Source organism: Mustela nigripes, chromosome 1, assembly GCF_022355385.1.
Source record: "Mustela nigripes isolate SB6536 chromosome 1, MUSNIG.SB6536, whole genome shotgun sequence".
Taxonomy (NCBI): domain Eukaryota; kingdom Metazoa; phylum Chordata; class Mammalia; order Carnivora; family Mustelidae; genus Mustela; species Mustela nigripes.
In genome coordinates this window covers 53,162,645-53,178,386 of record NC_081557.1, presented here as the reverse complement: position 1 = coordinate 53,178,386, position 15,742 = coordinate 53,162,645, and the positions used below count along the sequence as shown (strand labels likewise).

At 37.4% G+C, this 15,742-nt stretch overlaps 1 protein-coding gene across 2 annotated transcripts in view; it reads left to right on the top strand.

The window, feature by feature from the left end:
* The window catches only part of RSF1 (remodeling and spacing factor 1), a 159,593-nt gene that overhangs the window by 33,407 nt on the left and 110,444 nt on the right, over nt 1-15,742 (top strand). For both annotated transcript variants that reach the window (XM_059411612.1, XM_059411603.1), the window contains exon 2: nt 12,478-12,569. In XM_059411612.1, the coding sequence (XP_059267595.1) occupies nt 12,478-12,569 (92 nt within the window). The remainder of the gene's footprint in view (nt 1-12,477; nt 12,570-15,742) is intronic.

Here is a 15,742-nt window from a genome sequence, read left to right as displayed (position 1 = left end):
GGTGAATAATAGTATATTGCTTTCCAGCTTATAATAGTGTTTTCATATGTGTTCTATCATTTATTGAAATAATGGTAGAAATTACAGTGAACCCATTCTGCTAAGATTTCAAGAAACTCTAAGATGACATAGCGTGTTACTCATCTGTTTATCTCTGCTTGTTAAATAAATGTTGATTGAAGGAAAAGTGTGAACTGGTCACTTGTTAGCAAGGAATTAAGCCAATATACATTTTACAAAGAAATGGAGGGTTTTTTTGTTTTTTGTTTTGTTTTGTTTTCCCAAATAAGTAATATACCCAGTGTGGGGCATGAACTCACAATTGTGGTGTCAAGACTTCCATGCTCTACTGATTAAGCTAGGCAAGTGGCCTGAAATAGTATTGTTTTAAGTTCATAGTTCTGCAGTTTGGTGGTTTTTTTTTTTTTTTTTAGAGATTTTATTTATTTGTTTGACAGAGAGATCACAAGTAGGCAGAGAGGCAGGCAGAGAGAGAGGGGGAAGCAGGCTCCCTGCTGAGCAGAGAGCCTGACATGGGGCTCGATCCCAGGACCCTGAGATCATGACCTGAGCTGAAGACAGAGGCTTAACCCACTGAGCCACCCAGGCGCCCTTCTGCAGTTGTTTGTAAAAAAAAGTATCGAACTTATTTAATAACAACTAAAATCATGGCATTAGATCATAAAGTCATCTTGTAGTGTGCTGTTCAAGTTTTTAGATAGTATGGGGTGTGCATGATGAAGATAGAAGACTAGCATTTTACAGAGATACGGTATTAGAAAATCAGTATAGGGGCGCCTGGGTGGCTCAGTGGGTTAAGCCGCTGCCTTCGGCTCAGGTCATGATCTCAGGGTCCTGGGATCGAGTCCCGCATCGGGCTCTCTGCTCAGCAGGGAGCCTGCTTCCCACTCTCTCTCTCTCTCTCTGCCTGCCTCTCCATCTACTTGTGATTTCTCTCTGTCAAATAAATAAACAAAATCTTTTTAAAAAAATAATAAAATAAAATAAAAAAATAAAAAAAATAAAAAAATAAAAAAAGAAAGAAAATCAGTATATATGTAGGTATTTTTTTTTAAAGATTTGTTTATTTATTGATGAGAGAGATGGGGGGGAGAGGCAGAGGGAGAGAGAAACTTAAGCAGACTCCACACTGAGCACAGAGTCCCAGTACAGGGCTGGATCTCAGCACCCTGGGATCATGACCTGAGCCGAAACCAAGGACCTGAGCCAAAACCAAGAGTCAGATGCTTAACCCAGTATGCCACTAGGTTCCCTCCCCCCCTTTTTAAGTAATCTCTAAACCCAGTGTGGTGCTCAGACTCATGACCCCAGGGATCAAGAGTCAGATGGTCTACTGACTAAGCCAGGCAGGAGCCCCCATATAGTTTTGTGGGTTTTTTTTTTTTTTAAGATTTTATTTATTTATTTGTGGGGGGTGAGCGAGCAAGAGCCCAAAAGCAGAGAAGAGGGAAGCAGACTCTAACACAGAGCTTGATACCATGACCCTGGGATCATGACCTGAGCTGAAGGCAGGCAGGCACTTAACTGACCGAGCCATCCAGGTGCCCCGGTATTTCTTTAGTTAAACGTACAGACTCTGTTATTTGCTCCTATATACACATTTCACTGGGTGCATCCGCCTCTTCCATTCCTCCCCTCAAGAGGGAGAGAAAGGGAAAAAAATAAACTACAAATAAGTTGTCTTGATTTAGTGATTATCACCTGATGACTCACACAGTGAACTGAAGCCAAAAGCCACTTTCGCCATCGTTTTTGTCTCTTCTTCCTCAGAACTTTCCTGCATACTGTCATACTATTAGTTTATATAACTTCTTTGTCTCTCTCTCTCTCTCTCTCTTTTTTTTTTTTTTTTGAGACAGAGAGAGACACAGGGATAGAGGGAAAGGAGGGGGAGGGGCGGTGGGAGAGGGAGAATCTGAATGCTTAGCATGGAGTCGAATGCAGGGCTCAAACTCAGGACCCTTGAGGTCATGACCTGAGCCAAAATCAAGGGTCTGACTTAAGTGACTAGCCACCCAGGTGCCCCTTTCTTTGACATCTGTAGCAACTCTCTTTTTTTCTAGCAGCTGCAGAACTGTTTTACTTTCCACTCTCTCTCCCTGTTGCTTTCCTTCACTGTTGTCTCTATTCCAGTTAGTGAAATCGTTGAGTGAGTCAGGAACTGTGCTTGGTACTGAGAATGCATTGATGAAAAGGCAGTTTAATCTGGCCTTTATCTTCATGGAACTTAAATATAAGGACGGAAGAGAGGAGGAAAAGGAGATAGATGGTGGATAATTACAAAGTGATACTTAAAGATAATGAAGACTATATGATGTCAGGCTCCTGGGTGGCTCAGTTGGTTGGGCGGCTACCTTCGGCTTGGACTGTGGTCCAAGGATCCTGGAATCAAGCCCCGCATCGGGCTCCCTGCTCAGCAGAGAGCCTGCTTGTCCTGCTTCCTCTGCCTGCCACTCTACTTTCTTGTACTATCTCTCTGCCAAATTAATAAATAAAATCTTAAAATATATGATGTCAGTATTGCCCTCGCTAAGAGAGTATACTCTTTTGGATTTTTATAGTTACAAGTTTTCCAGAAAGCAATTTGAAAGTGAAGTGACTATTTAAAAATTTTAGCTGTACAAATGGATTGGAAAATAATGGTGATTGCACAATGTTGTGAATCTAATTAATGCTACTAAAATGTGTACTTAAAAACGGTCAAAAATGGGGCACCTGGGTGGCTCAGTGGGTTAAAGCCTCTGCCTTCGGCTCAGGTCATGATCTCAGGGTCCTGGGATCAAGCCCCGCATCGAACTCTGCTCAGCAGGGAACCTGCTTCCCTTCCTCTCTCTCTGCCTGCCTCTCTGCCTACTTGTGATCTCTGTCTGTCAAATAAATAAGTAAAATCTTTAAAAAAAAATTAAAAAATAAGAACGGTCAAAATGGCAAATTTTATGTTATTTGTATTGTACCACAATTTTAAAAAGTTAATCATATAATATAAGAAAACCCATTGATTTGTATACTTTAAATGGATGGCTTATATTTTATTTATATATATATGTGTGTATATATATTCATGTGTATATATGAATTATATCTCAATAAAGTTGTTACAAAAAAGAAATGGATTGAGAGGAGTACTAATCGTCTGTCTATTGCCATAGCATCTACTAGCTGAATAACATTTTAGAAATAGCTAATATACATAAGTAGAAGTAACCCAAGATCAAAACCCAGAAATGGAGCTGTGCAGAAAGGGTAGGCTTGATTGATAAGTTAGGTCTTCTGAACTGTTCCTCTATTTATTTGATACTTTAAGAAACATTAGAAAGAGCTCTGGCCTTGGAAGGGTTGGGCTCTTGGTTGGCCTTTACTTGGTGATAGTTCACTTCACATCTTAGTTACTAAATTTTCTAGTCTGTCAGAGAGTGTGAGTTAGGTCATTGCATTCAGTTCAGAAATTCTAAGATCCTATGACTTTTGTGTTCTTAGGCAAATAAATACCTGCCTCAGTACCTAGGCATAGGCATTGACTATTAGAGCTGGAGGACTTTAGATCAACTCTGTTAATGGATGAGAAAATTAAGGTTTGTACCTCTTTCTCCTGACTTTATCTAGTGCTTTTCATAATAGACATATAGCTTTTAAGTATTAGTTGAAATATTAAGTTCAGACTTTTAAGTGAAATGTGAGCATTTGAACCGAGGAGTATCAGAATAAGACATGTTACAAATGGTTTTATTTGACTTTATTATTAAATGCCTGTGTGTATATGTTTCTTTCCTAACTTAGGAGTATGATTTAACAAGAAGTTGTGGTTTCTGCTTTTCAACATGAGCAAATTAATTGGGATCACATAGAAGACAAATATATTGTGGTCATTAACTGAGATCAGGATTGGTGAAGGTACTTGTTAGAGGCACATTTGCGACTTGCCTTGAGGGCACTTCTCTGCCTCTCTACTGCTACAGCCTTAGACCAGCCAATGTTACCTCTTGCCTGAAGTGTGGCTATAGCCTCCTAATTAGTCTTGTTTGCTTCCCTCTCATGCATGCCTCACTGAGCAACCAAAGTGACTTCCACATCTCCTTTACCTTTTTAAATTGTGAAAATGTGAAACACATAAAAGTAGAAGGTTGTATAATGGACTTCTATATACCTATCACCCCCTTTGGTACAATTTTATGATTTTGTTTCATCTGTAACTCCACCTACTACCCCCAAAACCCCTATCCCGCTGCTGCCTAGATTATTTTGAAGCAAATCCTAGACACAGAATGATCTTTTTAAAAACTTGGATCATGAAACTTTCGTTTTTCGAGTTCTCATGACACTAAGAATAAAATCTAACTCTTTGCATGGCTCTCAAGGCTTTGTAAGATTTGACTCCTGTTCATGTCAACAGCCACACTGGTGGCTTTTAGCTGTCTCAGGACCCCTTACAGACATTTCCTTTTGGCTAGTATGTTCTCTTCCTTGGCTTGGTTGGCTGCTGCTTTAAGGTTTCATCTTTACTAGACAGCCTTTCCCTGATGGTTTTTGCCCTTTGTAAAATGTTTCCCTAGAATGTTAGCAATTGATACGTCTAGGTGAAGGGTGTCTTTCAACTTTTCACTGTGTTTCAGATTGTTGGGGGAACAGTCCTCCTCTTCCTTAAATACTATCACATCACTCTTTCTTTCTTTTTAATATTTTTATTTATTTGAGAGTAAGAGAGAGCATGAGTGGGCGGTACAGAGAAAGAGGGAGAAGTAGACACTCGGGTACCCCTATTTCTTTCTTTTAAAATTTGTTTTGGGTCTTTCTTTCACTTCTCCCCTTTACATTCCTTAAGTCCTTCAAGGTTATTAAATTGAGTAGAGAGAAAAGAGAGAAGGAAAATAACATCTGATTAGAGTTGAAAGCATATGGTACTGGAAGCCATTGCCTCAAGTATCTCAGATTCCCTCTGCCAGGATGCTGTTCCTTAAGTATAAGGAAAAAGAAACCCTTTAAAAACTGACTAATATGAGTGTGGCTCACATCATCTTACCCAGAGAAAGGCCTTTCCTCACCATAAAGAAACATCTACCTTCTCCTTCAAGAAGGAGTGCTTAATTGCATGGTTACCCAACCATGTTGATCTTGCAGTACACGGATTACTTGCTTTGTAGCAGAGACGTTTTCACCGTTTGGTTCTGAAATTATCTCAGCCATGTTTGGTTTCTCCCTCTATAAGGGAATAGCAGTATGGTTCTAAATGAAACTCACAAACCTAAAGTGGAGCAGCAGATACCCCTTGGTTTATCTGCCTGCTCAACAGCTCTTCTTGGATTTATTTTTCCCATTATGGTAATAAGCTGAGTTTAGTGATTCATATTTTACTTACTTTGCATCTCTGAACTGCTATTTTTCAGAGAGTGGCCTAAGTTGCAGTACATTGTCTCAGGCCATTTGCTTTTCAGAAAATTTTAGAATGATTGATTAAATGGATTATTTGAAGATAAGGTATATAAATATATAACAGTTATTTCAAAGATCAAGTGGTCTGTGGAAATGGTTCATAATTGCAAAAACTGTGCTCCCTCAGTAGAGTTTGGAAAAACTGGGCAGCAAGTAAATGATTTTTGTAAGGTTATCTTTTAATCATTGTACCTGAAATTAGTGTTCTTTGATCAATGACCTGATACAAAATCAGCCATTTTTGTGACTAAGAGTATCTTTGCTTATAAGCATAGAGGACATTTAAGTAAAAGATTTTTTGAGAAATGAGAAGAATTCTAACACGTAGTTATTATGAGCCACTGTAAATTTCAACCATTTAGAAAGCAGAATTATAAGTTACAAGAAGAATTGTAGAAAAGCAGCAGCATTCTTAAGGCTTGGTGCTGGAAAGATGCTTTAGAAAAATGTCCAAATATAGAACATCCTTCGGTGATTGGATCAGTAATGTGGTCTGGGATTCTACCACTTTTTGCCATTTCTTGCCTACATCTTCTTGGCAGGGCTTTCATGAATTCACCCGGCCATGACCTTTTCTTCTGCTTCAGAATCTTTTTCACCTCCTGAGGCCTTGTGAAAGAAATGGGTTAGTTAAAGGTTGTATATCAAACTATCATGTGAAAGGTAAAGATTGTTCGATTGTGACAAAACCTGTATTTTTCAGAATGACACAAATTTGGTTAATAGATATATCTATAGAAGGAAGTTAATAATTACCAAATATTTGGGCAATGAGACTGTTTAGAAAATGTTTCAGATGATAAGTGAATTTATACATTATCATTGTGTGTTATAAAAGATGATCCTGTGTTTTAAAATATGATTGATAATTTATAGCTGCACTGTTCAAAGTCATAGCCATTTGCCACTGTGGATATTTAAATTTAATTAAAAAAATTTTAATTATAGGTGCCTGGGTGGCTCAGTTGGGTGAGCGTCTTACTTCAGCTTAGGTGGTGATCCACGGAGAGCCTGCTTCTCCCTCTGCCTGCCATTGCCCTGCTTGTGCTTGTGTACTCTCTGTTAAATAGATAAGTAAAATCTTAAAAAAAAATTAAAAGTGTAGTGCTTCAGTTTTGTTGGCCACATATTAAGTGTGCTATTGTCACATGTAGATGGCTACTATATTGGAAAGTGCAGATATAGACTGTTTCCATCATCATAGAGTGGTCTGTTGAATAGACAGAATGTTTAGAGAAAACAGAGTAGGGGAATTTTAATATTTTCAATTTAACTATGATGTTGGTTAATTTTTCTGTTGAAGTTTTTTCCCGTTTCTTATCAATTGACAAAATTTCAAGAGCTGCTAGTGTCCAGAAACAACATCAACTTATCAGTTCTATTTTTTTTTTTTAATTTAAATTCAGCTAACCAACCTATAGTACATCAGTGGTTTTAGGTGTAATGTTCTACAATCTACTAGTTGCATATGACACCCAGTGTGTCAATTCTATTTGTAACAAAAAATATAAGCAAATCACATGTTAACTTAGCCTTATTGTGATCATTTTGTGATGTATACACATATTAACTTATTTTGATACCTGAAATTAATATAATGTTATATGTCAATTATATCTCAAAATATAAGTAAATTATTAGCAAATTGTGGGTTATAAATTTTAGTTTTAATTATGACAGCTTTATATAATCCTCTATAGTAGCCACAAGCCATAAATGGCTTTTGAGCACTTGTGGCTAGTGTGAAATGAGATGTGCTGTAAGTATAAAATGCACACTATGTTTGGAATACTTAGTACAAAAAAATAAGATGTAAATTGAGTGAAGGGTGTCAAAAGGTACAGACTTCTAGCTATAAAATTAATAAGTTATGGGAATATAATGTACATCATGATGACTGCATTTAGTAATACTGGATTGCCTGTTAGAAAGTTGCTAAGAGAGTATATCCTAAAGAAATTCTTATCATAGAATTTTTGCATATAAGATGGTAGATGACTTAAGTGGTGATCATTTTACAATGTATACAAATATTAAATCACTGTGTGGTACAGTTGAAACTACTACAGTGTTATATGTAAATTATACCACAGTTTTTAAAAGAAATTAAAATATCAAGTGAAAAAAATTTAAAATATCTGATATTTTAAATCTTTACTATGTATTGAAATAACATTGGGATATATAGTATTAAATAAAATACATTATTAAAGTTAATTTTTAACTCTTTATTTTTATGAAAGAACTGCTAGAAAATTTGCAATTATATGGCTCATCTTATATTTCTGTTAGTGCTATGTAAGAGCCAATGCTCTAATAAGGAAGTCAAGTAATGTAAAATTTATTTCTACATGCCTAAACCAACAATGACTATATTTTTCAAGTGGGCTGAAAACCATTTTTCTGGCATATATTTATTTCTGTCCTGTTAGAGTTTTAGAAATAGTACCAATTGTATCAAAATGTTTTTTGTGATTTGTATGTATATCCGTATGATATGGAAGATATGTGTATCTGTATGATATGATACGGATATTTATGATATGTACAAAAACACTGATGTAGCGAACTCCTAAGGGAGTGATGCAGGCAGTATGAATACTTCGGGTGTTCCAAGGACAAACATGTTGACGGAATCATCGGAAGGCTGTAATAGAGACTTTGGGCCTTTATTGATGAGACACTGAAAGAGAAATATGATTCAAATGGGGAGGAAGTAGTGAGCTGGAGGGCTTAAATAAAGCCCAGATAGGTAGTGGTCTGGGTATGTGAGTGGGCCAGAATGATTTGAATCAAGGATTTCAGTGTAAAAATGAGAGAGAAGGATTGGAGAGTTAGGTTGAGACTGGAATTATAAGACACTGAGGCTACGGTAAGAAATCTGTATATGTTTAATGTAGGAATTTAAGAGCCAGAAAACGTATCAGTAAATGAGAAGTGTTATGAAAACTGTATTTTTGGAAGGTTGGTTTGGTTATAAGAGATTACCATAGCTATTTTTCTGAAGTGAGACGGTATAGTGGTATCCTGGAGATATTGGGGGAAGAGGGACCAGGGTTGAGGTGTATGAAAACAGAATCATCAAGACTATTATGTTTAGGGAAGGCAGAAAAGGAGAAATTGGAACAGGCCTTGGTTCCCTAAGTATCACAATAGAAGTAAAAATAAAGATGTAGGTTTATGTAATGTTTGTTTTTGTACTTTTTTTTAAATTAAATTTTAAAATTTTTTAATAAACATATAATGTATTTTTATCCCCAGGACTGCGGGTCTGTGAATCGGTTTACACACTTCACAGCACTCATCATAGCACATACCCTCCCCAGTGTTCATAACCTCACCCCCCCTCCCTGCCCCCTTCCCCCAGCAACCCTCAGTTTGTTTTGTGAGATTGAGAGTCACTTATGGTTTGTCTCCCTCCCAATCCCATCTTGTTTCATTTATTCTTTTCTTAGCCCCCAAACCTCCCACGTTACATCTCTACTTCCTCATATCAGGGAGATCATATGATAGTTGTCTTTCTCCGATTGACTTATTGTGCTTGTTTTTATACTTTTAAACTGTAAGATAGCTAATATAGCCCTTTACAGATGAGGAGTTTGACATTCAGTGTTTAAAGAATTTCACCAGAAGAGTCCTGGGCACCTTGTATTAAGTGGTTGAGTGGACAACTGAGCCCTGGTCTTTTTTTTTTTTTCCCCCTACTGTGTTGTTATTGGCATCTACTCATTTGCGTAGCCAGTGCCTAAGGTTTTCTTGATTTTCTCTATAGCTTTGCACAACCAGTCAATTACAAATTGTATTATTTGTTTCCTAAACATTTCTCAGATCTGCCCACTTCTTTCTCTACTTCCCCTACCTAATATCGGTTATTCCCATCTTTCTGGGTTGATATTTTCCAGAATTTACATTTAATCTCTGCCTTGCATCCTGCCTCCTAAAACAAGCAAGCAAATAAAAGAAGTTGCTTTTCTAAATTTTAAAATGCTGAGCGCACTCTCTTGCCTAAACTTTTTTTTTTAGTTTATTTTTTTTCCTTGCCTAAACTTTTTTTTTTTTTTTTAAGATTTTATTTATTTATTTGACAGACTGAGATCACAAGTAGGCAGAGAGGCAGGTAGAGAGAGAGGAAGGGAAGCAGGCTCTCTGCTGAGCAGAGAGCGCCCCTTGCCTAACTTTTTTTAAAGTTGAGTGGCTTCTTTCTTTCTTTCTTTCTTTTTTTTTTTTTTAATGATTTTATTTATTTATTTGACAGATCACAAGTAGGCAGAGGAGCAGGCAGAGAGAGGGGGAAGCAGGCTCCCCACTGAGCAGAGAGCCCAGTGTGGGGCTTGATCCCAGGACCTTGGGATCATGACCTGAGCCGAAGGCAGAGGCCTTAACCCACTGAGCCACCCAGATGCCCCTTGCCTAAACTTTTAAATAAAATGTAAACTTCTGGGGCACCTGGGTGGCTCAGTGGGTTAAGGCCTCTGCCTTCGGCTCAGGTCATGGTCCCAGGGTCCTGGGATCCAGCCCCATGTTGTCCTGGGATCCAGCTCCTTGTCAGGCTCTCTGCTCAGCGGGGAGTCTGCTTCCTCTTTTCTCTGCCTGCCTCTCCACCTACTTGAGATCTCTGTCTGTCAAGTAAATAAATAAAACTTTTAAAAATAAAAAATGTAAACTTCTTAGCCTGGACATCTAAGGTTCTTCATGATCATGCCCTTTTTTTATGCCCATGCCTCCGCTTCTATGATCATTTTATTTTTCAGTCTTTCATTTGCTGTTATTTCTGTAAGTAATGTCCTTTCCTCCTCTTTTCTCTCTTCCCCCCTCAATCCCAAATGTAGGTTTGGGCTTAGTATAATAGTCTATCTACTTGTCCATAATCACTCCTCTGTGTTCCTCCCCGATCCTCGCCTCCAACCCACTGTCTCACATCCTTAGAAAACTCATTTAAATAGGCTCATTAAGGGTAGAGACTTTTTCTTGTTTATTAGTAGTGCTCCCACAGAAAGCTGTTGAATGGGTGAATGTTTTTATACTTCAAGCTTATTTTGAGTTAAAATTGGCTTTAGTGGAGAATGAAGAGTCTGGAAGAGTGACTGAAAATTAGTCCATCGTTTGCCAACCTGTGTCCAAAGATAAGATAGTGTATATTTCACACACAAAAAAATTCCTTGATAAAATGTATTAGAGAATGTAGACATTATATCCTTCTCTTGGATATTCATGATGCACATAAGATCAGTCAATAAAGATGTCAAGTTGTCCTGCAGTAAAACAACAACAACAACAACAAAACAACTTCTTTTGGGATCTAATATTTTTCTAACGTACGTGATTATAGAACCTTTTTAGAGAGTACACCTCCAATTTTTCTTAGGTTACTAGTGGTTAATTGGTATTTGGGAAATGCTAAATTTGATAGGCATATATGTGTGTCTTTTATTTCCCTTGAGTCTAACTCATAATTAATGTAATCAGATCATGCCCAAGGGATATGTGGAACTCTGGTTGTTTACAGGTAGAAGAGAAAACCTGAGGGAGGATAAAACAATCTTCAAATATTCAAAGGTTCCATCAGAAGAGGACTTGAATGTATTGTCTTTGAAGGTAGAGAAATAAGTGTAAGAACCAGGGAAGGAAGGTGTATGAAGGCAGATTTTGACCACATGTAAGGCTAACTTTCTAATAACTAGAACTTCAGAAGATAAGTCAGTTTTCTGTCCATTAAGGTTGTCAGGTGAAGATCCATAGGGATGCTATAAAGGACTTTAGAACTTAAGGTATAGATTAAAAGAGTAGTTTTGTGAAGTTGCTTGAAAACCATTAGACTATTTCTTAGATATGCATCAATTTGGAATTTATATTGTTTCTTTTCTAATTCTATGGATCTATAGCTTGGTGTGCAATATGTAAATTATCCAAATATGTGTTATGAGATATAAACACTAGTAGAAATTTTAGTTGTATGGTTAAGGGCTTTTACTTGATTTTTTTTAATGGGCTTTATTTAATTAATTTATTTTTTAAAAGATTTTGTTTATTTATTTGACAGAGAGGGAGAGATCACAAGCAGGTAGAGCAGCAGGCAGAGAGAGGGGGGAAGTAGGTTCCCTGCTCAGCAGAGAGCCCAATGTGGGGCTTGATCTCAGGACCCTGAGATCATGATCTGAGCCAAAGGCAGAGGCTTTAACCCACTAAGCCACCCAGGCGCCCTGATGGGCTTTATTTTTTAGAGCAGTTTTAGATTCACAGAGATAAAGAGCACAAAGTACAGAGAGTTCACATATACTGTCTTTTGCAACACATAGAATCTCCCCACTATCCACACCCTGGCACCACAGAAGCGCATTTGTTACAGTTGATGAACCTACATTGACATATCATTATCACTCAGAAATTCACAGTTTACATGCAAGTTCATTTTTTAAAGGATTTTTTATTTATTAATTTGAGAGAGAATGAGTGAGAACACGAACAAGGTGGAAGATCAGAGGGAGAGGGAGAACAGGCTTTCCACTGAGCAGAGAGCCTGATGTGGAGCTCGATCCCAGGACTCCAGGATCGTGACCTGAGTTGGAAGGCAGACATTTAACCAACTATGCAAACCTAGGTTCATTCTTACTTGATAAGACTTTAAAAAAGAAAATGTGAATGAGTATCCCTTCTCATTTTTAAAAGAATGGTTTTCAGTTATTTCTTGCCCTGGTCTAGTCTTTCCTGATTCAGGGTCTAAAAGATAGCTAAAATCAACATCATCTGTTTTGAAAAAGTATTCAGGGCTGGGAAAGTTCGGTTTTTGTTTTTTTTTTTTTAAGATTTTATTTATTTATTTGGCAGAGAGGGAGAGTACAAGCAAAGGGAGCAGCAGGGAGAGGGAGAAGCAGGTACTCGATCCCAGGACCCTGGGATCATGACCGAGCTGAAGGACACTTTAACCGACTGAGCCACCCAGGTGCCCCGGAAAGTTCTTTTTTTAAATCATTTTAAATGTTTATAAACATTTTCTTCTGCTGGCTAATAGTATTTTTTTCTTTTTTTAAGTACCAAAAGAATTGGTGGAACTCCATTTGAAGTTAATGAGGAAGATTGGCAAATCTGTTACAGCAGACAGATGGGAAAAATATTTGATCAAGGTAAATATTAAAAATTAACCTTCTGTTACTGAAATATTACTTTAGCGTAAATTAATGCGTTTCGTAGTATGCTTAATTTTTAAAATGGTCTGCTAAAAATTGAAAATATGACTTGGAAATACATATAATTGCTCTTAGTATGTGATTCTTTTTTGCAACTACTAAGCCATAGTCTTGAGTCTTAAGGTTAGCTTTTAGAGGTGTTCTGTCTCTCTTGTGCCTAACACTGACCAGGACTTTTCATGTCTTCTCTCATTTAATCCTTAAAATCTTCCTGATAAAATCAAGTGAGACATAGATAAGGCAAAGAAAGTTGTCATTTTTCCTTGAGATCATATAGTATACATAGACAAAGCCAGAATTTGTCTATTACTTAAAAAGTAAAATGTTATAACACCTTCAAGTCAAACATAGGAGACTTCAAAGTTACCAATAAAGCCAAACCTATCCTCAGAACAACCTGGGAAATCAGAAAAGTGTTGCTTTATGGTAAACCCTATTAAGGGCAAGACCATTCAGGAAAAATTGTCTGAAATTGCATCCAAATGGAAGCCTAAGCTGATGAATGTCCCTACCTCCATGATATCTTTTGAGAGTATTTTGAATTCTATAACCTACCAGAATGGGAGGTGATATTTTTTGGTATTTTGAAAACATTATACTTTTCTTATGTTTAAAAAAAAAATACATGTGTTTCTGTATCCATGTATTTTCATATCTGCTTTCTTTTGGGGGGAGTTGTGTATATGACTTTAGAGCACTATGAAAAGAGGAACCATCAGGGAACAAGAGTTACTTGTTTTTACTATAAAAATCACATGTGCTTTTCCAGTTATCTTTGCTGTGTTATACACTATTCCAAATTAAATGACATGAAACAATAAGTATTTTAATTAGTGGACTGTTTCTCTGGGTCAGAAATTTAGAAAGAATCAGTACTTTGCCCCCCCCCCCACCTTTTTTTTAAAGTAGGCTCTGCACCCAGCGTGGAGCCCAATGTCAGGCTTGAACTCACAACTGAGATTAAGACCTGAGCTGAGGTCAAGAGTTGAATGCTTAACTGACTGAGCCACCCAGGTGCCTCAGTACTTTCTTCCTTTTTATGCCTGAATACTGTTCCATCAGATGCATATGCCACTTTTTATTTATCAATTTACCAGTTTATGATACTTGGATTGTTTCCATCTTTTGGCTTAGGAAAAGTACTGCCATGAATACTTTCATAGAGCTTTTGGGCAGATATATGGTTTATTTTTTGTATCTAAAGTGGAATTGCTGGGTCATATGGTCATTATGTGTTTAACTGTTTGAGGAACTGCCAGATTATATTCCAGAGCTGCACCATTTTACATGACCACTAGGAATTTTTTAAAATTTCCAACTTTCCCACATCCTTTATGCCACCAACATTTAATGATTGATTGACTTTAACCATCCTAGTGGGTATAAAGTGTTCTCATTGTGGTTTTGAGTTGCGTATTCCTTATGACTAAATGATGTTGAGCATTCTTTTCATATGCCTGTTGGCTGTTGTATATGTTTGGGAAAATGTGAAAAAATGCCTACTCCTATTCTCCATTGTTTAATTGGCTGTCTTTTTGTTCTTGAGGTTTAAGAGCTTTTTATATATTGTGCATACTAGACTCTTACCAGGTATATGATTTTACGTACATTTTCTCCCACTTTGTGTGTTGTCTTTTTACTTTCTACGTAATGTTCTTCATGAACAAAAGTTTTAATTTTGGTGAAATCCAATATATTTTTTTCTTTTGTGGCTAGTGCTTTGGTGTCATAACTAAGAAACCATTGGCCAACCCAAGATCATGAGGATATAATCCTATAATCTATAATAGCATTTCTGTACGTTTAGCTTTTTTTATGTTTAGAACTATGTTCTCTTTTAAGTCAGCTTTTGTATATTTTACAAGATAGAGGTTCACCTTCATCCTTTTGCATGTGGATACCCAGTGGTTGCATTACCATTTGTTAAAAAGACCATTCTTTCCCATATTTGATTGCCTTGATGTCCTTGTAGAAAGTTAGTTGACCATAAATATTAAGGGTTTATTTCTTTTTTTTTTTTTTTTTTAAAGATTTTATTTATTTATTTGACAGAGAGAAATTACAAGTACACTGAGAGGCAGGCAGAGAGAGAGAGAGAAGGAAGCAGGCTCCCTGCCGAGCAGAGAGCCCAACGCGGGACTCGATCCCGGGACCCCGAGATCATGACCTGAGCCGAAGGCAGCGGCTTAACCCACTGAGCCACCCAGGCGCCCCTTAAGGGTTTATTTCTGAAGCCTTTATTCTATTGTCTTTTTTTTTTTTTAAGATTTTATTTATTTATTTGACAGAGAGATAGAACCAGAGAGCAAAAATGGGGGGAATGGCAGAGGGAGAGGGAGAAGTAGGCTCCCGAAGTGGGATTTGATTCCAGGACCCTGGGATCATGACCTGAGCTGAAGCTGGCGATTAACTGACTGAGCCACCCCCTCTAGTGTCATATTATATGTCATCATTTATGCCAGTACCATACTGTTTTGATTACTATAGCTTTGTGATAAATTTTTTTTTAATATTTTATTTATTTATTTGACAGACAGAGATCACAAGTAGGCAGCGAGGCAGGCAGAGAGAGAGGAGGAAGCAGGCTCCCTGCTGAGCAGAGAGCCCGATATGGGGCTTGATCCCAGGACCCTGGGATCATGACCTGAGCCGAAGGCAGAGGCTTTAACCCACTGAGCCACCCAGGTGCCCCAGCTTTGTGATAAATTTTGAAATTGTCCTTTTTCAAGATTGTTTTGGCTATTCTGATTCCTGTGCATTTTCTTAATGAGTTTGAGTAACAGCTTGTTTATTTCTGCAAAAAAGCTAGTTATGATTTAGGTAGGGTTAGGTATAATCTGTAGATAAATTTTGGGGAATATTAGCTTCTTTTGAAAAAATAATTTATTTTTTATTGTTATGTTAGTCACCATAAATTAAGTACATCATTCATTTTTGATGTGTTCCATGATTCATTGTTTGCCTACAACACCCAGTGCTCCAGTCTGTGTGCCTTCTTAATACCTATCACCAGGCTCACCATTACCCCCACCCTCTTCCCTTCTAAAACTCTCCGTTTCTTTTCCTGCAGTCCATAGTCTCTCTTGGTTCATCTCCCAATCCAATTTCTC